The 23,027-nt window shown below is 43.2% G+C and overlaps 8 protein-coding genes across 12 annotated transcripts in view; 5 read left to right on the forward strand and 3 right to left on the reverse strand.

Annotated features, from left to right (window-relative positions):
- Positions 1-6,570, reverse strand: part of LOC128266782 (uncharacterized) — a 42,397-nt gene extending 35,827 nt beyond the window's left edge. Inside the window, exon 1 of the mRNA XM_053003566.1 lies at positions 6,440-6,570. Coding sequence (XP_052859526.1) covers positions 6,440-6,452 — 13 coding nt within the window. The 5' untranslated portion in view covers positions 6,453-6,570. The remainder of the gene's footprint in view (positions 1-6,439) is intronic.
- Positions 9-2,678, forward strand: LOC128266783 (neprilysin-1). Its single transcript, XM_053003568.1, has one exon. The coding sequence runs from the start codon at positions 423-425 to the stop codon at positions 2,640-2,642; it is 2,220 nt and encodes a 739-aa protein (XP_052859528.1). The 5' UTR covers positions 9-422; the 3' UTR covers positions 2,643-2,678.
- A 5,439-nt stretch (positions 6,571-12,009) lies between the features above and the next one.
- LOC128252044 (O-glucosyltransferase rumi) lies at positions 12,010-13,463 on the forward strand. Its single transcript, XM_052979432.1, has 2 exons — positions 12,010-12,221; positions 12,283-13,463. The coding sequence occupies exons 1-2, from the start codon at positions 12,086-12,088 to the stop codon at positions 13,380-13,382; spliced, it is 1,236 nt and encodes a 411-aa protein (XP_052835392.1). The 5' UTR covers positions 12,010-12,085; the 3' UTR covers positions 13,383-13,463.
- A 354-nt stretch (positions 13,464-13,817) lies between these two features.
- LOC128252049 (mitochondrial ribosome-associated GTPase 1) lies at positions 13,818-15,017 on the forward strand. The gene is made up of 2 exons (XM_052979438.1): positions 13,818-14,140; positions 14,193-15,017. The coding sequence occupies exons 1-2, from the start codon at positions 13,942-13,944 to the stop codon at positions 14,963-14,965; spliced, it is 972 nt and encodes a 323-aa protein (XP_052835398.1). The 5' UTR covers positions 13,818-13,941; the 3' UTR covers positions 14,966-15,017.
- LOC128252055 (chromobox protein homolog 3) lies at positions 14,859-15,835 on the reverse strand. The gene has a single exon (XM_052979447.1). The coding sequence runs from the start codon at positions 15,736-15,738 to the stop codon at positions 15,031-15,033; it is 708 nt and encodes a 235-aa protein (XP_052835407.1). The 5' UTR covers positions 15,739-15,835; the 3' UTR covers positions 14,859-15,030.
- Positions 15,836-15,911: 76 nt separating this feature from the next.
- LOC128252040 (zinc finger protein 239-like) lies at positions 15,912-17,759 on the forward strand. 5 transcript variants are annotated; one of them, XM_052979428.1, is made up of 4 exons: positions 15,914-15,999; positions 16,054-16,393; positions 16,503-16,730; positions 16,802-17,758. In XM_052979428.1, exons 3-4 carry the CDS (start codon positions 16,557-16,559, stop codon positions 17,591-17,593), a joined length of 966 nt encoding a protein of 321 aa, XP_052835388.1. In that variant the 5' UTR covers positions 15,914-15,999; positions 16,054-16,393; positions 16,503-16,556; the 3' UTR covers positions 17,594-17,758. The 5 variants fall into 5 exon arrangements, with proteins under 5 accessions (XP_052835389.1, XP_052835388.1, XP_052835386.1 ...); XM_052979429.1 differs by having other exon boundaries at positions 15,912-15,999; positions 16,054-16,730; positions 16,808-17,095; XM_052979426.1 differs by having other exon boundaries at positions 16,503-17,759.
- A 466-nt stretch (positions 17,760-18,225) lies between these two features.
- LOC128252037 (protein vreteno) lies at positions 18,226-20,876 on the forward strand. The gene is made up of 7 exons (XM_052979419.1): positions 18,226-18,630; positions 18,694-18,921; positions 18,983-19,174; positions 19,242-20,058; positions 20,124-20,308; positions 20,361-20,554; positions 20,614-20,876. The coding sequence occupies exons 1-7, from the start codon at positions 18,326-18,328 to the stop codon at positions 20,769-20,771; spliced, it is 2,079 nt and encodes a 692-aa protein (XP_052835379.1). The 5' UTR covers positions 18,226-18,325; the 3' UTR covers positions 20,772-20,876.
- Positions 20,796-23,026, reverse strand: LOC128252041 (uncharacterized). The gene is made up of 4 exons (XM_052979430.1): positions 22,147-23,026; positions 21,186-21,797; positions 21,073-21,126; positions 20,796-21,013 (listed from the first exon to the last, which is right to left on the reverse strand). The coding sequence occupies exons 1-4, from the start codon at positions 22,918-22,920 to the stop codon at positions 20,936-20,938; spliced, it is 1,518 nt and encodes a 505-aa protein (XP_052835390.1). The 5' UTR covers positions 22,921-23,026; the 3' UTR covers positions 20,796-20,935.
- Between the last annotated feature and the right edge of the window lies 1 nt (position 23,027).

Here is a 23,027-nt window from a genome sequence, read left to right on the forward strand (position 1 = left end):
TCCTATGGATCATCGAACATTTGACACATGTCATATCTTGGAAATAAACAAATTAAACCTTTTCCTAGACATACTCGTACTTCATCGACAGTAGCTTAGATTTTGTTGATACTACAACAAACGGAAATACTTTCCTGTCTGTAACTGAGGAATTACAGCATTCGCTGGGTTGATAGGAGGAAAACCTTGTCACCAAGCCACTGATGTTGTCTTGCTGCCAATGCCAAGTTCTCGGCTGACGAGGCCGAGTTTGTTTACTTCTCTCGCAGTTCCCAGAGCTTGGATGGGTGCGATAACCCCCAGGGACTGAGAGCGAACTTGACCCAGTTCTCCCAGGTTCAAGCAAAGCCTGGAGAAGCCTCCGATCCGCGGCTTATCAAACCTTTTGAGAACAGCAAATCAGTTGACTTTTTAACGCCAAGATGAGAGCTACCAAAAGCGCTTGCTTGAGATTGCTGCTCGAGCTGCTGCTCCTCTTTGAAATCCAGCATTGCGAAGTGACTGGAGCCAGACACAACATGAATCGCATGCAGATGGGCGGAAACTTTCTAGACTCACGTGAGGAACAAATGGTGCGCCAATTAGTGTCAGCGGATGTGCAAAAGTACATGAACCAGAGTGCCGATCCATGTGCGGATTTCTTCGAGTATGCCTGTGGTCAGTGGGGTCGTTATCACAAGCGGCAACTTCGTCCGGATGAGATGTCCACCGCCCAGCAGCTTATGGAGAACAAAATCTCGGAGCAATTGCAGCAACTCCTCACGCAGCCACTGCCACCGCAGCAGCATCCCAATGGCTACAATGGACCAAGTATGACGAATGTCCGCAAAGTGCGAGCTTTCTACGACTCCTGTGTGGTCGTGGAAGCCAATGCTGGCGAAAGACGTCGCTTCCTGATGAAGATCCTCAAGGACAATGGGGGATTACGCAACGTACCCAACTCCAATTGGCAGCACAACCGTCATTGGGTGCAAACTCTGGGCGAATTGAAGAGGAACTACGGATTGGACATACTTCTGGGATTGGAAATCGATCTGAACCTACAGAATATGCAAGGAAAAAGCATATACCTGGGCGAGCCCAAGCTTACCATAATTCCAGCGGAGCATTGCAATGCCTTGGCAACGCGGGAAGCTCATGTTAAGGATGAGGTGCATACCCAGGTGCAGCAGCAGGTGGCTGATAACCTGCGCGATTGGTTTGCCATTGACACTGGGGAGGCGGCCCGTTTTGCCGGAGATCTTATTCGCTTCGAATTTGAACTCTGCAAGCGAATGGGAGAGGAGGATACCCAAAAGCCCGCAGAAGAATCACAACCCACTATTCCATATTATGCAGCCCGCTCGCGAACTGGCCAAGAGCGTTTGCATCGTCAAAAGCCGGGAATGAGCTTAGCAGAACTCACAAGCGAGATGGGCAATCAACTGGATTTTAAAATGTTCGTGGAGGTAATCTTGGAGAATCAATACCAACCAGATGTCTACCTGCGCTCCCCGGAATACGTGAAACATCTGGTGAGGACGGTGAAGGCCAACAATCGCATCACTGTCGGTGGCTACATTATGTACCTGGCCCTCAACGAGCTCAATCAGCCGCCGGAAGAGGCGCCATCGCAACGTGCCCGCCAGTGCGTGCTGGTGACGCAGCGCCTCTTTCCCCAGGTGCTGGGCGAGATGTTCCAGCGGCATGTGCAGCGCGACAATGCCAAACACGACCTGGAGGCCGTCTTCAGCGATGTGATCAAGGCGCTGGAGGAGCAGTTGCACGTGGAGTGGATGGACGAGAACGATCGGAGGGCCGCCAGGACCAGACTCTCGCAGTATCGAGTCACTCTGCCGGACTACCAGAGCTTGGATCTCTCCGCTCTGCAGTTCCAGAAGTCGGAAGACTACTGGCGGCGCTTGGAGATTGCACTCAAATACCGCTCCCAACAGCAGTTCGAAGGCCTAAAGGGTAACGATTATGGCCAGGATGGAGACGGCATCCTGGATGCTTTCGAAGTGCGAGCTGCTCTGTCACCCCGCCAGCATACGGTCCTGGTGGGCTGGGGTCTGCTTCAGGCTCCCTACTACAACTACTTCTATCCCAGGGCACTGAAGTATGCTCTATTGGGTCAAAGGTTGGCCAGTGCCTTGGTGCAGGCATTCGACGACGAGGGATGGAACCGCCATCCACAGGCGACGTCCCAGTGGAACGAGCTGACCATGTCCGGCTACCGAAATGTCAGTGAATGCCAGCGGGCTCAGTACAGTAGTTACTTGTACAATGAACCTGGTGAATTTCGCAATGCCACCCGGCTAAGGGAGATTATAGCCGAGGGCAGCGGCCTCAACTTGGCTTTCAACGCCTATTTGGCCTGGCTGGAGCAGCAGGACCCCAATCTGCGCCCACTCCTAGCCAAGGAAACATTGCCAGAGCTGAACTTCACCAACACCCAACTGTTTTTCATATACTTTGCTCAGACGCGCTGCTGGGCGAAGGATAACCAGGAAGCCATCCTGGACTCGATGCCGCTGATGCAGCACACACCCGAGAGGTGGGACGTGAATGGACCGCTGAGCAACTCCGCGGAGTTCGGTCGAGAATTTGGCTGTGCTCTGGGCACGCCGATGAACAGTGGTGACAAGTGTTTGGTTTACTAATGACGACAAGACGTAAATAAAGTACTTGGAAAGTAAGTCAAGTGTGGAATTATAGATTGAAGAGTGGGACGTAGTGCTGCCACTTTCTTTTTGATTAACAACTTAAAATAATATATAGAAAAGTATTGAAAAAATGTTTTTTTCCTGTTTTGGTAAATTTTAAAAAATCAATAAAGGAAAATCAGAACCTAAATTGACTTGAATTCTTTCTAGTTGTTTCCCAAAAATGGCTAACCCTACTTAGAGAACAAAACTTTAAAAATTCATTAAGCTTTCATCATTTGACTGAACTGCAACAACAGAAATCTTTAAATAGTAAGACCCCATTGTGATTCTCGCTGTCTCATAGTTTTTGTGTCAATCGAATCTCTTGGACGCAGCTCGACGTGTCTACAGCCTGGGCTGGGTTTTAAGCACTCGAGCACGCAGCGCTCAATTCAAACCGATTCAGTAAGAGATATGGGCACTCGTTAATACCAGTCCATCGGATGTGGGCAGCCCCCGCGACCTTGAACCGTCTGTCAATCGATTGCCCATGGCCATATGGGATGTGAGACGCACGCATTTCCGCTTAGTTTAACATGAAGCTTACCTGCAATGACAAAAGAATCGAGAAGAATTATTAGCAAAATTGTACAGGAGTACGATAAATAAAAGCCACATTTGTAAGACGACATCTCATGACATTTCCATACCAATTAAACATTTTTATTGAACTTATTAAGCTAATTTATTGATTCACCTCTGCTGATCTCAATTAAAAACCCAGCAAACTGTTATGCAATTATTGGATAGAGAGAACTCATTGAATTAAATGTGTTTAGCCTATATAATTTTAGTAAATATATTTAAATTTACTGAGTTCTTAGAAATATTTTTGTTATAAATTTTAAATTATGAAAATTACAAAATTTGAGTTGATAAATGTGATTTTTTAGAATAAATAAATGAAAATACCAGTTTTGCGACCCCATTTGTCAGGTATCGCAATCAAGCATCTCATTGACTTCAAATGGAGCGGAAGTGCACCATGGCCAGTGCATAATATTCTGTAAGCTCTTGGAGCGTATCATCAATTACAGCTATGCAAAAATGGCATACAATTTTTCGTCTCGATGCGTCATGGGAGAAAAAAGACTATCGTCGTTATTAATGGTGGAAGTTTTGTAATCGCTTAAAAGACACAAAAAAAAAGAGAAAACAAAACCTAATAAAAAGAGCCAGCAAAGTAATTTTCAATTCACATTCGTTGGAAAAGATGCCATGGTCTTGGGTATATCATTACGGGCCCCACAAAACAAATGGGAAAAATGTTCGCACAACAACGGCCATAAAGCGGCGCGAAATTCCAGGCAAATGTCTGCCGCCTCTGCGGACCCCAAAAACCCCACGTACCCCAGGGGCACCTTTAAGTATATCTATATCTAGCTTCCCCCACAATTATCAGACTTCGCCGAGACAACGGCCATCAAATCGGCGTCGTCGGCACCGTTTGTTGCTGGCTTGCTGGCTAATCAGCAAAAAGAGAAAGAAATGCAAGAAACGGAAGCTTTGGGAAAGCCAATAACAATAATCACCCGATAATCCATAAAAAATAACGATGCAAAAGGGGCTTTCCATATGGAAATCAAAGGGTGGGTTATTCAACTGCAACCGGTCATCTGTGCTCAGTCAGTTCTCTGGACTTAAAGAATTATAAAGACTATAAAGAACGGCATAGAAACTCCTACGCGCTTAATAGGATTTTACAAAAAGGTGCGGTTCCCTTTGCATCCTTTCCGGTTTTTTGTGTTTTTGAAAGCGACTTAATGAAGCTTTATCTACGGACACAACGGTGGAGATTGTGCATAACTTATGCAACATAATTCCACAATATCATCGCAGGCAAAGACTCTAAGGGGCCATAAATTTGACAACAAAACCAAAAACAAAAACTTAAATGAAAATGTGAGACAAATGCCTAAAACTGCAGCGGACAAAAAAGAAACCAGAAATAAATGCCGCCGCGCACGGGTCAATTTGATTAATCAACTTTACAAAGTCCCCAATAAATCAGGCACAAGTATTTAAACAAGACAGACGCTAGGCAAATGACCCAGTTTCCTGCCCCCTATCTATCTTTCTATCTATCTTACTGCCTGACTGTGGGTCTTCGAGTGGCATTACCAATCTATGCCAAGTGACTCCAAAACAAAAAAAGCGGCCCAAACACTACTGATTCCCCCGGGCACGTCTGCTTGTTCTTTTATAATGTTTGAGGAGCGATTCAATATTTCATTCACACATTTTTAACCCAAATTCGAAAATGTCTTTACATTAGTTTCATAAAAACATATAGCAGCGGACGAAGAGTTGAGATACCCTCACTAAGTGGTTCTACACATGTCGGGCGGCATTCCAACAAATTGATCTTGAATATGGCCAAGTGAACAGACCAAACACAGATCAATGAATGGCCAGCAGGTGTGGCAGTGATGGGGAAATTCTTTCAAACAAATGAAAACTCTTTGCAGGCAGTAAAAGTGATGATATGCAAACACTTGATGGCATGGACAGGTTTTGGTATCCTAACCACCTCTCACAGAAAAGCAGATTAAGGGAGACTGGATCTCAGATATCAGACAAATCTCGTTGCAAACACTTTTGTAACTTAAAACTGTTTACGTTGTGCCCAAGACAACCGCCAGGGAGAAACGAGAGCGAAGCTTGGGGAACGCACATATCTCGACACATATTGCTTCAGAGTTATTATTATATCTCTGCGGCAACTTCGCATGTGGGCGACGCCTCTGGGCTGTCATATATGGCCTCCATTTATTCACTGTGCATATGTGCAGGTTATAAATACTTTACATGCGACTTTGGCAAGCCATAAGTAATGAAATTTATTTCTCAGTCAATTGAATTCTTGCTCACAGTATATATGAAGCTTGAGGTGCGCCCATATTTAGTTTTGTCCAAAACAATTTGTCATTATTCTAAGGCATTACAAATTAAAGGCAGTACCATGGGCTGCAAAAATGTAATAAGTCATACATATAAACAAAATTTGTTGACATCATTGTGGAATATACTAAGTTATTTATCTTGTGCACATTTTTTTTAAAATACTTTGTTGGGTTTTATTTATTTAGTCATCAAAAATAAAATGGGTTTCAAAAGCGTTGAATAATACGTTACTTCCAAAATTCTGAAATTTAAGATACTTTTATATCTATCAAGTTTGATATCTTTTCTCAGTGTGGCAAACCATCTGATTAGTACTGAAACTCCATAAATACTGCATACGTGTTTAATTAACAAGACTTTGGGGGGTGTTCCAAGGGATTCGAAACCAATAAATAAGGGCCAAATTTGTTGCCTTGCAGAAAGTGTTCCGGCACAGGACCAAGGGGTGGCCAATATTCATATCGCGTCGACCGCATGGAACAACCCTCTTCCGCCAGCTGGCCGATGTGGTTCCAGCAAGGCCTTTTGGACATCAGCCACCAAAAAACTACATCTTGGAGAGTGTGAGCCAGTGACTCAGTGGCGATCCATTGGGGAGCGGAATCAATTGCACACAGCACGCAAAAGAAAAGTATCTGCGAGTAAAGGTAGCGTGTCAAGGAAAAGGGGCTGGAACAGCACCACCCATCGCCCATCGCCCATCGCCCACCTCCCACTTCTCCCTCACAAACAGCTGAGAGGCGGAAAGAGTGCAGCGTCCTCTCTCTCTAAAAAATCGATTTTCCAAAACAAATGCAAACTTGTGGCTGCCTTGGCAGAAATATTTGTTAATGAATAAAACCATTTACCTTTGCTAAACATTAATTTGAGTTGATCCAAGCAGGAAAATCCAGTGCAGAAGTAAACAAAGTGACTGTATCCATTATATATACTTTACAAAGGCCTTGTTTAAGCGATAAAGCGGTAAACAATTGATAATTTCATATGCACAAAAACACAAAGCGGAACACTTGGCGACTAGTGATTCAGTTAAACAAAATAGCCACATGGAAATCAATTCTCAAATGAAAATTATTGTGAAATGCACACTACGCACTGCTGGAAATGGAAAATACAGCCCGGAGAGATACGAGATTTTGGATTTAGTGGGTGTGGTGAGTTTCCCGCGAAACTGAGAACCCTTGCCTTTTGCTCAGGACTTATCGATTTGGTAATAAGTCGCGTGAAAAGAAAGCAAAACAGTGGCTTAACCGTCTTTATGTTTTTATCTTTCACGATTTTAGGCACTTTAATAAAGACATGTGGACATATACACTTCCAATTTCAATTCCGCAGGGGGATACACACGATAAGGCGATTTTCGACCGAACCACAACCGAATCACTCAGCCAGCGAGCAAAGTGAGCAGGCAAAGGCGAGCGAACGTCGACCGTCGATGTGTGGCGCTGCTTTGTAACTCATTTGGGCGCTCGGCTCGCAACGCTCTCATCTCACTCCGCCCGTTATGCTGGCGCTGCCCGCGCAGCATAAGGCGGTGGCAGCGGCTGAGGCAGAGGCAGAGGTAGTTACCCCAGGCCTTTTACACACAGTGGGCAAACTCTTCCAGTCGCATATGGCTACCAGCATAGGCAAAAAATTAACCACCCAAACCCAAAAAAAAATTCATTTCTTTCTGAATAAATTACTGAATATGGAGTTAATTTCCTAAAAGATAATAAAACACGAATGTCCGAAACAATTTTTAATAATATAATTAATAATCCCAATTACGTTAATTGGCAAAAATACTATTAACGCTTTTGCTGGTTTGGACTACATGATCAAATCGTATTATTAAAGTAAAGAGCGGAAAATGTCACAAAATTTAAGGCAATTAAAAAAATGGCCCATATATATATATACATAAGTATAAACAATGTTTATTAAACATGTTTGTATAAAAATAATCGAAACATTTTTGAAGTGAATTAAAAATGTCTAGTCCCAAAATTACTAATATGTCCAAAAATATAAAAGAATGACAAAAGATGTACCGATATTTTCGAATTAAAATTCAATTTTATTTAATTTATTAAACATATATGCGAGTTATTATGAAGTTAAACTTAAATTTTACAAATTGAGGTGCCTCTGAAATCTTTTGAGCTTATAATCTCAACGGTTTTTTTCTTTTGCTTAGTTCACATGCAGATCTAGGGATTTCAACGTGAGTTTAAATTGTTTAACCCTCTTGGATTTTAAAATATTTTTAAAACACACTTTTTAACAAAAAATGTGTGTTGAGAAATTGCTCTATGGCGAATATAAGTAATTTGTAGCTTTTCTTGTAACTAAAGGCAATAAATACACCCAAACTAAAAGCGAAACATGTTTCTAAAAGACACAAAAACATTCACGTTACCCACTGTTAGGGTATTGAGAACAACCAAGTCCGCCGGGCATCTCGGAGAGCGATATTCAGCAATAGTCGCAGGAGAGTGCCCTGGAGCTGCGTCGGAAAACTGGAGCACTGTGCTCGTGCTGATAGCCGACGGCTGCATGACACACAGCCCATGACTATATCCGCCGTATTAGCGGTTCCGTTGTGTGCGTGCTGATAAGCGGACGGAAAATCGAATCGTGCGCTGGCCGATCAATAACCCAAAAAGTAAACAACCGAAGGAAAACAAAGCCAACTATCGATCGGTCACGCATGCGCCCCAAAGACAGCGAATTACCAATGGTGCTTGGCCCACTGGCAGTTGGGGAACTGGTTTTGATGGGGGGGTTGACATTTCCAAGACGATCCGCATTCTATGCAGATTAGACCCACCGCCAGACGCAAGCAAGGAAACCCGTTCCGAGGTTAATGACACAAACAGATAGCTTACATTGCAACTGCATAGTTGCAGTATCAGCCATTAGCTAACAATCGCCAACTGATGAGCTAATGATCTACTAGCGGTCACTCAGCAGGCACGCAATATGCTCGTACTTAATTATCTACGGACCGCCTGTTTCAAAACATCAAAGAACCCCATCGAGTCTGACACAGCTGGACATGCAATGCGCGGCGATATGGATACATTTTTCTTGGCAGCCAACTTTCAATCATCACCGGAAGAAAGTGTGCACAATTGAGTTAACAAGACGAGGAAATTTCCTAAGCGTAACTTGTCTCTGAGGTGAAAAATGTAAGGGTATTATCTCTAGAAATCGTATTAAAATTAAGTACAAAGCAAAACAAATTGGTAAAGCTTTTAAAATCAGTTTGTCATATTCAGCGCATGCTTCTTTGGTTTGAAAAAAGGAAATGAACAGGAATAACGAAAGGCTTATACAAATAACTTTAAAGGGAAAACTTTTTTTAAAAAATATATAAAAAGAAATTAGTTTAGTACACAGTATTTAAAAGGGATTCCAGTAATTAAAATAGTTTAAGATTAAGAACCGCCTAAATTTTACAATTTTAAGATTATTTGAACTTCAAATGGTTTCAAAATACCGCATTTTAAAAAGATATAGGTTGTTAGCCCAACCCTGACAATTGTAAATTCAACACACTTCTCAACATAAGAGTTACCGCTCTGGAAAAGCGGTTTTCCAATGCGCAGGCTCAGTGACAGCCAGGAAATAACTGAAAAATTGAGAGGGAGAAATTGGGAGCGAGAGCAGACCATCATGAAAATGTGTTACAGCCACTTGGCTGACATAAAGGTAAAGAATCTGCATAAACTGCCTACGCCAAGTTTTGATGAATCATTTGGTTGGGTTAGGCATGCAGCTCCTGGGGTGGAGTGGGTGTAAAAATGGGTGGTTTTGGGCGGGGGTCGAGTCATTTGCCTGCCCAAAGGAATACATAATTGATGTATGGGCCAGACTGCGTGACTGCGGCTAATGGCAGCTGTTAAAGTTGGCCACTAACCAACGGTAGCAGACCAACTGGCAGACGTTCGTTTGTAAACAAGTCTTAGACCATTATCTAAACGTAATCAATTCAAGAATTTATAACAACTTCCGGCATTACACAAACGAAAAAGGCTACCCAAAATGTAAATCGATCGAGTCATTAGAACCACGCCATTGATATGCAAATGAGTCGTAGTTTTTCTCCCAAGAACCATTGATTGGAAAAGCGTACTCCCAGATAGTCAGCGTTCCCAAACGCATCGATACGTTTGAATGCGCAGAGATTTACGTGTGATTTCAGAGCCGAAAGCTTGATTACGACGATATGTATTTCCATAAACAAAGCGAAGCTTTTGTCAGCGCCAAGCTCGGATTACTGTTTGTGTTTTTGTTTTTTCAGTTTTTCGGTATGGTGTTTCAAACGAGTTTAACGAAAAGACCTCAAAGATATCAAAGTTATTTCTTACTCACTGCAAGACACAGCTACAGTTGTACTTCCGTAACTTGCTCTCTTCTTAGTTGAAACTTTTCTAATTTTAGAGTTTATCTAAGAACTTAACATTTTCCCTCCATCAACTTCGAATCTTATCTTTATCAGGATATATTTTTAATTTTTGTCAAGTCAATTGTTTTTCGGTGAGGCAAATTTTTTTCGAAAGTAATCGACTACCGTTTATTTAGATATGACTAATTTTATTATAGGGAAACAATTATATTATGTCCCACTTTAGTTAAGAAAAAGGACTAAAAACTTAAAGAGGAAAATGGTTATTAGTTCTATTCATCAAAGTATCTTCAAACTAAGCTTGCTTTTGCTTGTTAAATTTGAATAACAGTAATTATTTTCATTAAGATTTAGTGGCTTAAAAAAGACGGTTTAGAAAAGGTTCTTAAAGTCATTTTGTATTATATTTTTAAAAACACATTTCTTGAAAAATAATATCAAATATTTTGTTGTTTTTTAGACGATGTCGAGACTATGAAATATTTTAGATGGTTTGCAATCACGGAAGTTTCCCGGTTCTGCATAACTAATGTAGTGCACCTCGCTCATGGCTAGCGATAATTATCAAGTTAATAACTCAACAATAATTAGTCAGGTGGTTTGATGGGCGGCGGGCGCCCGAGGGGAAGGTGCGGTGCGACCCTAGGTCGCGGACCCAAAAAACAAAAAAACCATTATAACGCCGTTCAATGTGAAAACGAAAGCAATACGATTTTGGGCGAGGAAAATCCGGCCATGGCGATGGGAAACTAAAAATCGAAAAGCCAGGCGGAAAGCGACGGAATGGGAAACTGGAGCTCGAAAGCAATCCAAATGCCAGGCGAATGGGGTAAATTAAATCGCAGCATCAGCGGCGGTAGCAAATCAACTTAATGACGACGGCTGGCAACTTTTCCGGTTGCTTTTTCTACTTTATCTGCCGATCGGATCGTGAGTTGAAATGAATTTAAGTTGATTTTTTACGATCCACAATAAAGGGGCTAAAAAATCGATGAGTGCTCAATTAACTGTTATTCGCGGTACGCCCACACACACAAATACATATACACTTGCAAATAAATAACAATATGTATTAAGCACAGATGAAATTACCTTTTTCAGTTGAATTTGTATGGCGTTTTTGGCAATTGGCTCAACAAAACAACATCATTTCTGCAATCGGACACTCCCACTCCAATTGGCGTGTGCAGTTTTCTTCTTCTTCTTCTTCTCCTTTTCGTTGCCAAAATTACTATCCGGGTTTTATTGTTGTGCCCACCACTGTTTAATACAATTTACTTTTGCAGTTATGTCAACTTCTCTCTTTCAGCGCGGCGTCCTTTGTTGTTGTTGTTGCAAAAATGTTCGTGTAAATTATGTACAATGGTGGTTGTTTTTGTTTCGGTTGCAGGTGTTCTAAAACACTCGCGTTCATTGGGTTCACGTGGTTTCGATTGCACTAAGTGCCGCACGCATAATTTGCGATTCGCAAATCGTCGTTTTCGTTAGTAACTTGGCTATTTGGTTGGTTTTAACACGGAGAAAACTTTCGACGTTTCTTGTTGGTTTTCTTATAATGGTTATAGTGGCCAGTGTAACCACACCGTGGTGGAAAAGTAAAACTCGAGTAACAGTTACGCGTTTAGGGTGACCAAAGCACAATTCACCATGCAAGTTGCTGTTCGTTTTACGAAGGCCTTCTATCTTATGGTAAAGCCCGGTCATCCTAAAAAAATAACAGTTTAATCACTGCTTTGACGGCAGGGTTGCTAGGCCTTAGAAACAAGTATTAGTAAATATTAGTTTTGCAATTTGCATCGTTTATTTAACAATAGTTTTCGAATTTAAAATAAGAAAATTTACACAAGATCCCACTTCTTGTTCTGTAAAAAGAAGAGCGCTATTAGTTATTGCGGTTTGACAAAACACAAACTTAACGCCAATTGTTTAATTGTTCAATGTTTGTGGTTTTATTTAAGGTATTTATTGATATCAATCTTTTATTGAAATTAATGTATGTTTATAAACGTGTTATTGTGCCTATCGATAATTTTCTAAGCACTTGGTAACCCTATTGCTGACGCCGCAATCGAAGGCACCAAATTTGTTTACCTTTAAAGAAATGCTTTTAAATCATTTATTAATCGCATTATTAACATGTCTTGGACAAAAGAGCGGTGCAGAAGATGAAAAACTATGTAGTGCCGAGCAAAAAACTTGTGGGCAAAGTTCACCTGAGGACATAAACCAGGATGAGTGTAAGCTACTTTTTGCCGTCATTAATTTTACCTTTTTTTAAACTGCTACTCCTGCATTTAGTTAGCTTTAAAATACGTCGGGAGATCGAGAAAGCTAATGCCGACTACAAGCCCTGCAGCAGCGACCCGAAGAACACCGATTGCTCCTGCCACGCGGATGTTTTGAAGCGGGATCTGGCACCCTACAAGTCAACAGGTGTCAGCCGGCAAATGATAGAAAGTTCGGCGAGATATGGCACCAAATATAAGGTTTACGAACATCGATTGTACCGGGATGCCAACTGCATGTTCCCAGCCCGTTGCCAGGGCATCGAGCACTTCCTTCTGCCGCTGGTGGCTACGCTACCCAACATGGATCTAATAATAAACACCAGGGATTACCCGCAGCTGAACACCGCCTGGGGAAACACTGTCGGCGGGCCGGTGTTCTCGTTCTCCAAGACAAAGGAGTACCGGGACATCATGTATCCAGCGTGGACGTTCTGGGCCGGTGGACCGGCCACCAAACTGCATCCCCGTGGCATCGGGCGCTGGGATCAGATGCGGGACAAGCTGGAGAAGCGGGCGGCGGCTATTCCATGGTCACAGAAGCGGGAACTGGGCTTTTTTCGCGGCTCACGCACCTCCGACGAGCGGGATTCTCTAATTCTGCTCTCCCGCCGCAATCCCGAGCTGGTGGAGGCCCAATACACCAAGAACCAGGGCTGGAAGTCTCCAAAGGACACTCTAGATGCACCGGCCGCTGATGAGGTTTCCTTTGAGGACCACTGCAAGTACAAATACTTGTTTAATTTCCGCGGAGTGGCCGCCAGTTTTCGACTGAAGCACTTGTTCCTCTGCAAATCTCTGGTCTTCCATGTGGGCGACGAGTGGAAGGAGTTCTTTTACGATCAACTGAAGCCCTGGGTGCATTATGTGCCGCTGAAGAGCTATCCCAGCCAGCAGGAATATGAGGATATCCTGACTTTCTTTAAGAGAAACGATGCATTGGCCCAGGAAATAGCCCAGCGAGGATACGACTTCATCTGGCACCACCTACGCATGAAGGATATTAAGTGCTACTGGCGGAAGCTGCTTAAAAGCTATGTGAAGCTACTGAAATACGAGGTTCGGCCGGAGGACAACCTTATCCATATTGCAAATAAAAAAGATGAACTGTAGTTAGGATAGGTTGAGATAAGACGTCTTTAAATAGGGTTTAAGTTGAACAATAGTATTCCAGCTCGAATGATTCTCTAAAAATTCGTGTTTGCATTTTTAAGATACAAAATCAATCTTGGTAAACTGCTCACATTCTCGTTAATGATAATGTTTCCGAAAGAGCAATTTGACTTAACGTCAAAACTTAAACGACGATGTAAAACTGGACCTTTGTGGATTTATAATATTTTTTACTATTTATAAGACCTTAAAACAATTTTAAATTTCAGTTTAAACCAGCCAGTGTTACCACACCCAAGCGATTGGGATTCACTTTTGGCTGTACTTGAAACAAATTACTATTATTGGGGTCTTTAATAGATATCACCTTCATTTCAAGACGTATTAATATTTCCAAAACCTGTCAAGATTAATATATTATGTTTAAAAGTATTCAATATTGAATTTGAAAGTTGCCTCAGCCAATGTGACCCCTTCACTGCTATGGTCAATTGTTACGTCACAGACCAACAGCTGTTTTTTGTTTTCGGATTTGATAGCATTGCATTGATTCGGCATCATGGCAGCTCAGCTAAATCCCTTTCGCAAAGCCTTCCAGCTGCCGGCGAAACAGCGGATAAACTGGTTCCCCGGTCACATGACCAAGGGCATGCGTCAAATCCAACAAAAACTGCGAACTGTGGACTGCATAGTTGAAATCCATGATGCACGAATCCCACTGGCGGGCAGGAATTCACAGTTCTTTGACACCATAACAGGTGAGTGAATCTACAACCCAGTATGACAACTTAATCTGAATGTTTCCTTTAGGAAGTGGCGTTAAACCGCACATTCTGGTCCTGAACAAAGTCGATCTCCTGGGAGCAAATCTGCAGAAGAGTGTGATTCAACAGCTGAGGAGGCAGCAGCCCGAACTGCGGCACATCTTGTTTACCAACTGCAAGGATCAGAGAAACCACGGCGTGCTGGACATCCTGCCCTTGGCCACCCGCCTCGTGGGCGAGAGTAGTCGCTTCAATCGCACGCAGGCGGCGGAGCACAACCTCATGATCATCGGAGTGCCAAATGTGGGCAAGAGTTCCGTGATCAACGTCCTGAGGAATGTGCACCTGAAAAGGAAAAGCGCCGCCCGTGTCGGTGCAGAGGCGGGAATCACTAGAGCCGTGGGGGAGCGCATAAAAATCCAGGAGAATCCTCCTGTCTACATGATCGACACACCTGGAATCCTTCAGCCCTCCGTTAAAGACGATGAAATGGGGATGAAGTTGGCATTGGTGGGCTGCCTTCCCGATCACATTGTAGGTGAGGACCTGATAGCCGACTACCTGCTCTACTGGCTGAACACTCACCGCAGATACGACTATGTGGAGAAGCTGAAACTGAGCTCCGGACCCAATGACAATATCAGCGCCGTGCTGGCGGAGTACGCCCACCGGGAGGAGCTCTTCCACAAGGTTAAACAGTACGACGGACGGGTGGAAGTGATGACAAATTTATTGGCGGCCGCGCGAAAGTTTATCCACTTCTTTCGGAGTGGACAGTTAGGTCGCATTAATCTGGACGAGCCCATCGGTTTCAGATAGCTTTACATACGGGTTAACTTAAGGACTAAGATTAAACATTGAGTGGATTGAATCTGCTGACGTTCTTATTGATCCTCAGCCATGGGCACATCGATGCCAATGTCACCAACGCCGGCCACCGGAATCGAATAGGAAACGCCGGCCAGGTCGTCGGGGTCATCGGCCAGATCCATGGGATGCTGGGGCACCTGGTCAACCTGGGGCATGCTAGCGAGATGATGCCCCACCAGATCCGCAGCCTGATCCACCTCCGGATGAACCTCAACGGGAGCACTGCTGATGTGCGGATAGCTGGTGCGCGAGGCCACCGATCGCAGCTCCTCCGGCACGCCCTTCATTCGGCGCGCAATGTGGCGGGTGTACGGAGCCATTTTCTGGTAGTAAGCTATCAGCATCTGCGGATCCTTCTCAGACAACTGACTGCTGGGCACCAGGTCGAACTCGTCGCAGAACTGCCAGCGCACCAGATACTTGATGTCCCCCGTGACATCTGTGGCGCCCACAATCTCCGCCAGCTCCAGGCCGCGCTCGTAGCCACGCATCTTCTGGATCTCTTCGCACTTGGGCTTCTTTTCGCCACGCTTTTTGGACTTGGCCCGGGACTCCTCGAATTTCTGGATTAGATTTGGACATTCGCAGTTCTCCTCGGGCTCCCAGGTATTGTCCGCCGACGTGTAGCCGCGCCATTTGATGAAGTACTCCACCTTACCGTCGCTGGTGATGCGCTTGTCCATGATGCGCTCTACCACGAAGTTGGGTTCGTTTTTAACCATCTTTTTTTGGGGTTTTTAAAGATTGTTTACAATTTTTTCAACTGGCTTGGGTTTTTCTTCAGCGAGTGTGGCCGTTTGTCGATTGTTTAAATATACCAAAATGAACCGTTCGCACTGCAGTCGATTTTTTGGGAACGCTCCGCAGCAAGGCTTTCACTATGACTATCGAAAGGGACTTCCATATCTAATAAAAATAGAATTTAAAAAACAAAGCATTTTGAGAACATTTCTACCTTGCCACATAAATACTTAGACACGGCCGTAGGAAATTGAATTTCATTTACACAGCACATTATTTACATTGTTTAATTTCAGAGCGATGGATCCAGCGAAATGCCGTGCTTGCCTGGGAACTCCTAAAAACATGTTAAATATTTTCGAAGGGACCCATGGCATTTCCATTGCAACAATGATTTCTGAGTGCACTGGGTATAAAGTTAGGGAAGAGGATAAATTTCCCAAAACAATTTGCCCGTCATGCCTACAGGATGTGCTAATGGCATTCGACATCAAGCGAACTTACGAGAGGAGCTTTCAATTCCTTTGCAAGTTAAGGAAGGAATCACTGAAAGAGGACTCATTTAGGGGAGAAGGTTGGAATGTATTAAACATTTGTGAAGTACATTACAACGACATTTCCCAAGTCAATGATAAAGTAAATAAAGATTTAGATGAAATGAAAGAAGCAGCTGAAGACCAATTCCGAGTGACGAATGAACCACTTGAAGAATACGATTTTGATGAGGAATGCCATCCATTTTCAGATTGCGTCAGGGATCAGTTTGACTGCGATTTAAATACAGAGGAGATGGAGGAAGATGATGATTATGATGGTGTTGAAGAAAAAGAAGATGATGAAGAAGCAGAAGATGATGAAGAAGCAGAAGATGATGATAAAGACGAAGAACCTGATAAAAGGCGGGAAAATGATGATTCTGTCGATGAAACAGACTATGAACCTGACACTGATACTGAATCTGAAACGGATGATGGTGAGCATGTGGTCCCAAACCTTCCGTTCAAGTGCACTTTTTGCTCGAAGGCCTTTAGATACAATTCACAGTTTCAGATTCACTTGAAAACCCATACAGGAGAACGACCTTTCAAGTGTACTTCATGCTCGAAGACTTTTACAACAAATTCACATCTTCAGGATCACCTATGTACTCACCGAGCAGAACCCCCATTCAAGTGTTCCCAGTGCCCAAAGGAGTTTGCCTATAATTCACTTCTTCTGATACACTTGCAAGTCCATACAAGAGCACGTCCCTTCAAATGTACCGACTGCCCGAAGACTTTTAAAAATAAATTTCAACTCAAGCTGCACTTGCGGATACACGCAGGATACCGTCCGTTTGGGTGTACGCTCTGCTCAAAGAGTTTTACAACGAATTCCCATCTTCAGGCCCACCTGCGAGCCCACAAAGGAGAAAGACCCTTCAAGTGCACTCACTGCTCAAACACTTTTATGTTAAACTCGCATCTTCAGGTGCACCTGCGTACCCACACAGGAGACCGACCTTTCAAGTGCACCCACTGCACAAAAACTTTTAAAGCTAAAGGATCTCTTCAGTCCCATTTACGAACCCACACAGGGGACCGGCCATACAAGTGTACCCACTGTTTGGCGATTTTTGCCCAGAACTCAAGCCTTCAAAAACACTTGGTAACGCACACTGCAGAACGACCTTTTAAGTGTAACGAATGCCTAAAAACATATACACAGAGTTCAAGTCTTCATGTACATTTGCGAACCCACAGGGGCGAACGACCATTTAACTGTACCCACTGCTCAAAGACTTTTGTCCTAAAATCAACTCTTCAACGTCACTTGTTAACCCACGAAGACTTTTGAATATACCTAGACTGATTAATTGCACAGCTTAATTCTGCATGTATTTTTGAAAATAATTATATAAGTTGTTATACTGTACTATAGACTATTATTATGTTTGTCAAAGAATCTTTTAAATATTTTGTTGATGATTAAGATGGTAAGAAATAGTACAGCAGTACATTTCCATCATCCAAACAATGCGAGATAATTTAATATAATAATAATATTTAATAACTTCATGTAACAAATAACTTGTTGTATTCTTGGGTCATAAAATTGTGGCTCCCTTGTAGATATGCCATCCTTTTTTGCAGAATTCGGGAACGTATTAAATAATTCTAAAGAATTTTGTGTGAGGCTCAAACTGTGAGCTATTCATTTTATAATATGTCGGAATCCGAACGATTCTTAACATAACGCTATCATCACGCCATACATACATATATGGTCGGGAACAATCTGTCTATCGTAGGCAATAAGCAAATTTTATAGGAAACATATATGTTCGGGAAAATTTATGGTCGGGAACATTTATTGTCGTTATTATGTAGTAGTCTCCTTGATCAAGCTTTCCGGTGCTCATCGTCACTACGTAGACGGCCGTTCACTTTGGGTATATCTCACTTTTACAGTTATAAAGGAAAGATATTTGGCAAACTGAGCAACGGTCACACTCTTTCAATTCCACGCGCTAGGAAGTGAAATTCGAATCCAGGTAAATTCACAAGTTAATTCAGAAGTAAAGCTTCAATGGAGACTTCAGAGGAGGACTGGTCTGGTTTCAATCCCATGGCCAAAGATTTCTACGACGAGGCGCAGAATACATACACCAACGAATCGGGACAAAATCTGATCGAGGAAGCACCTGCTCCGCTCAAAGATGAAAAGGAGAAACGCGCCGCCAGGCAGGCTAAATATCCGTATCTGGTGGTTCCCAAGAGCAGTCCCTTTTTGACGGAAATGATGCTTATCAACTTCTTTGGACGTGATCTCATTCACGACATGGAATACCGCAGGGTTTCGCGTGTCTACTTTGTCTATTTCCCCAACATTGGGTAGGTTCAAACATGTCTACGCACATTCAGAAATACTTACATATAAAGATTAACTTTTTGCAGATCCCTAGAGACTGCGCGACTGCGAGTGGAGCGATTCCCAAACCTGATCAGGTGCATCACTGGTCGCCATCAGACGGAGCACGAAAGCACTGTACCCGAGTCTCTGAAATCGAATGAGCCAATGCCAAAACCAAGTCCGGCTTTTTCGCTAACTGAGCGTACTCCTGTCGATCTGCATGCCCGTAATATTGCAGTCTCATCCGCCAGGAACAAACACCCCGAATTCAGGTAGCTTACTAGTCTTCAGCTCGCTAAGCTAGCCTTACCCATATACTACTCGATTTTCTAGGCGCCCTCCGCTGGTCACCAAAGAGGACTATACAGCCAAGGGATCGCTTTTGGCCAGAAACGATCCAAATCAACGCTATCTCAATGTCAAGTACGAGTTCGCCCTGGAGCGCCACGGTGTCTATAGAGTGAAGGACGAAACGAAGATTCCCCAGGTCATTATGCACTTTCGATCCGGAAGAACTGTTCCAGTGTAAGTATAAATATGTTTACATCCTCTTCCTTCGCGAATTATAATGTCTATTTAAATTATTCTTTAGTTCAACGATTAATGCCGGTGAGAAGATCAAACCCGAAAACCTGCTGGAACAAGGAGTAAGCAAATGCGTGGTGTGCCAAAACTGGACAGATACTTTCTGTAAGCTGTGCAAGATGCCCTTCTGCAATGCATCCTGTTTCGCGGATGTGGCCGACAAGCACAAAGAGGCGTGCGGCAAGGGAGAGCTGCTCGAACTTGACGCAAAGGTGGGCCGTAAGTTTCCAAAGCCCGGACTGCCGCCGTCCGGGTCCAAGGTCAGGATCACCGCTTTCGAGCAGACAAATGTGGTCTATGTCCGCTCGGCTGACATTCAGGTGGACATCGCCTATTACTCCGTTCTCAAGGAGGTGATGATGAAAGGCAAAACCGCGTCCAAACTCCTCAACAAGCCAGTCTGTGGACAGATCGTGCTCTACGAGTTTGAGACCAAAATCTCGCGAGCCATGGTGCTCAATGTTGATGATCCCAAAGAAATCTATGTGGTCTGCATTGATTTTGGCAGCGTTGAAATCACGCAGCTGGAAAATCTCTACGACTGTAGTCCCTATCTGGCTGCATTGCCTTGTTATCCCGTGGCGGTGCAACTGCGCGGAGTGCGCAGGCGCTTTCTGGGTCCCAACATACGGGAAATTATGTACAAACTTGACCAGGAATTGATATTTGATATCAAATACTCCAAGCGCGAGTACGACTTTAGCAAGGGCTTGCAAATCGTGGTGATGACCCAGATCGATTTAAATATCAGCTTGAACCGTATTTTTAAAACCATATTGACACCTGTGGAGCCGGGCTTATCGGAATTGGGTTACCAGGAGGAAGTAAGTCCAAAACGAAGTTAACCAGTTATGTGGCTTACATTCGTAATTAACCTTTTCTGTACTAGTGGCTTTCACACATTCGTTTGCCCACTGGCAAGAACATTGATTTGGTTGTGATGGACAACACGTTAATGAAGTGCGGCTTAATTTACTGCACGCCCAGAGATCTGGCTTACGAGATCACCAAAATGCAGCGGGACCTGCAGGATTATGGCGAAAAGATTGCAAAGTGCCAATCCTACGCTCCACAGTAAGGCTACCAACATTTTTTTTTGCACCAACTTAAAACTTTCTTCATTTAGGAAAAATACGATTTGTATCGCTAAATACGAGGGGAAATGGTGCCGTGGTCTTTTCTTGGAAACGGTGGGTGATGGATATCCCAGCATTTTGTTTATCGATTACGGAAACATTGTGCCGACCCATGTCAGCGACATACGCCCGTATCCGCCGCAGTTTACTTTCCCTATAATGACCACGGAGCTGGATTTAATTGGTAAATAGCATAGTCTACTATGTACTAACTAAAATAATCGACTTAATTCCCTATTTAAGGTTGGCCTGGCGAGCTCACCGATGAGCAGATCAAACGTCTCGAGCAGTTTTTGGCAGTGGGCTCCACCGTGAGCTGCAGCGAGATCATTTACAGCAAGGAAGACAATAACTATTCCGTTCGCTTTGACAAACTGCAGGAAATTTTAAATCTCCCATAATTTTTCCACAAGAATTTAACAAAATTTGTGAAACCAAACAGGACATAAATCCATTAATTTATATATCACCTTTATATATTTAATCCTGAAGTTCAAGATCTCTTCCTGATCCGTTTTTAAGTTAAAAATTCGATTTGATATCGATTAAATCATATTTTTTTATGTTACTGCTCAAGCTGTACATTTATATTCTTTGAATAAACAAGTTGAATGTTTTCCAGACTATCAGAGATATTGGCTTCCTGTAAAACATAAATCGAATAATATTCTAATCACTAGAAAAAGTACTACAAAAACCTACTTTTAGAAAATCAGTGCTATAAGGTGGCTCAATCTTGGTCCAGGTTGCCAGCTCCTGAGATACAATACCAAAATTAATGCTTTTGAAATACGCTATCAAATGGAAATACTCACATATCTAGTGCTTGGTATTTGAGCTCTGCTGTAATTTTGAATGTCCACTAGAGAATCAACGTCTTTGTGTAAACCAAGTCTTCGGTAGAACTGCCGCTCCTCCGGACAACCTCCAGATGTGATCGCTGTGTATATTTTGGTGTCGGTTTCCGCAGTGGACAACAGATTATTGGCTTCCTCTCTGGCATTGTGATTATAAACTATGAGGTTTTTGCAGCGAAGTGAGCTGATCTCCGGTAAGTCACTGGTCAACACCAAGGCAACCATTGGTGAACCTTCCTCATCAGAGTTGAATATAGCTACTTTTTGGGGACTATCCAGCTGCACATGATTTAAATCATAGCTTTGGCAGTAGCCCATAGCCAGTTTCAAGCAATCCTGTCTGTTCGCCAAAATACAACATTTCTCGCCTTGCTCCACCACTAAATGGTCCAGCATTCGATGGACAAACTCGAACTTGGCGGAGTCGTAGATATCCATTTCCAGCCAGGGCGGCAATTTGGGCTCCAGCAATTCCATTATGTCCTTAAAGTCAATTTGCTTGACGAGGGTTTTAAGTAGCACTGGATGATCGCAGACCACTTCAACCATTTGCTTGATGATAGGAGGTTCCTACAACACATCAAATTGTAAAGTCAAAATTATGATTTATTTTATTCTATAAAGTTCACTACAAAAAAATAATACACAATCTTTTAAATGGAAACAGATAAATGACCATTCTGAATACTAAGGGCGGAGTTATACTTTTATTTTATTTATTATGTTTACCCACTTGTGTTTTTTTTTTTGTTCTTATTCCGCCGAGCATAAAAAAGTAGTTTAGAGAAAGCGCTATAGAAATTATGTTCAAGGATCTGTACTTCTAAAATTTTAAAAATAAAACGATATTTTAAAAGTTGTAGAACAAAGGATGTCCTCAATGGAGTAAGCCTTGTTACTTGACCTAAATATGTCTTACCATTTTGGAATTTTTGATGTACTCAGCCAGAAAGTGCAAAATGTTGTCCTGTAGTTCTGCTGGAGCTAGCAGGCATAGGTATTCCACTTGGGTGGGTCCCGAAGGGGTTTCTTCGCTGTTTTTCTTCTTAAACATCTGCGATTCGAAGTGATGTGAAGATTCTATACCGCTCTGGGTGAATCCCGAAGGCGCAGGATTCTGGGCTTTCAGTGAGATTTCTTCGTGTGGTCTCTTAAGCACATGAGATCTGTAGGGAGCACTGGCCACATGAACTGGCGAATCCAAACCATTTAGGGCATCTACTTTCTTGCACCAGCTGGCAATCTCCAGTTCTCGCTGGGTTACACATTCCTCCAAGGTTTTGATCTCCTCCTGCACTTCCACATCCTTGCTACCGACTTCCAGAAGATCATTCTCCTTGAAATCCCGCTGCTTAAAGCATGTCATGCTGTCCACAACTTTGCCCGTGTCATCCTTTAGGGCTACTTTCGATCCGGTGACCACCAGGGTGCCGTTGCCAGTCCAGGTCTTGTGCTTCTTGGTGGTCTGATTGCGCCAGAGCACATGGAAGATGCGGCTTTCCCGGAGGGGATTCTCGCCAGCCTTCAGTTCTCGGGGTCCAAAGCTTTCGGTGCCGCTGGAGGAGCCCCATTCCATGGGTGGAGTATTACTGGGCCAGGAGCAAGGTGCTTCTAGTTCCTCTGGGGGTTGCTCCGGATCTTCGATTTTTCGCTTGGCCGCCAGGCGCATTGAAGGAGCCTTTGAACGTCGCATTGCAAACCTGAGTATTGTGCTGTAGGATCGTAGTTGGTACCAGAATTTGCAATTTATTTATTAAAAAGAAAAAAACAAGACAGGGCGCAACTTCATTCAAGCAACAA

The sequence above is a fragment of the Drosophila gunungcola genome, chromosome 3R (assembly GCF_025200985.1).
Source record: "Drosophila gunungcola strain Sukarami chromosome 3R, Dgunungcola_SK_2, whole genome shotgun sequence".
In the NCBI taxonomy this organism is placed as follows: Eukaryota; Metazoa; Arthropoda; class Insecta; order Diptera; family Drosophilidae; genus Drosophila; species Drosophila gunungcola.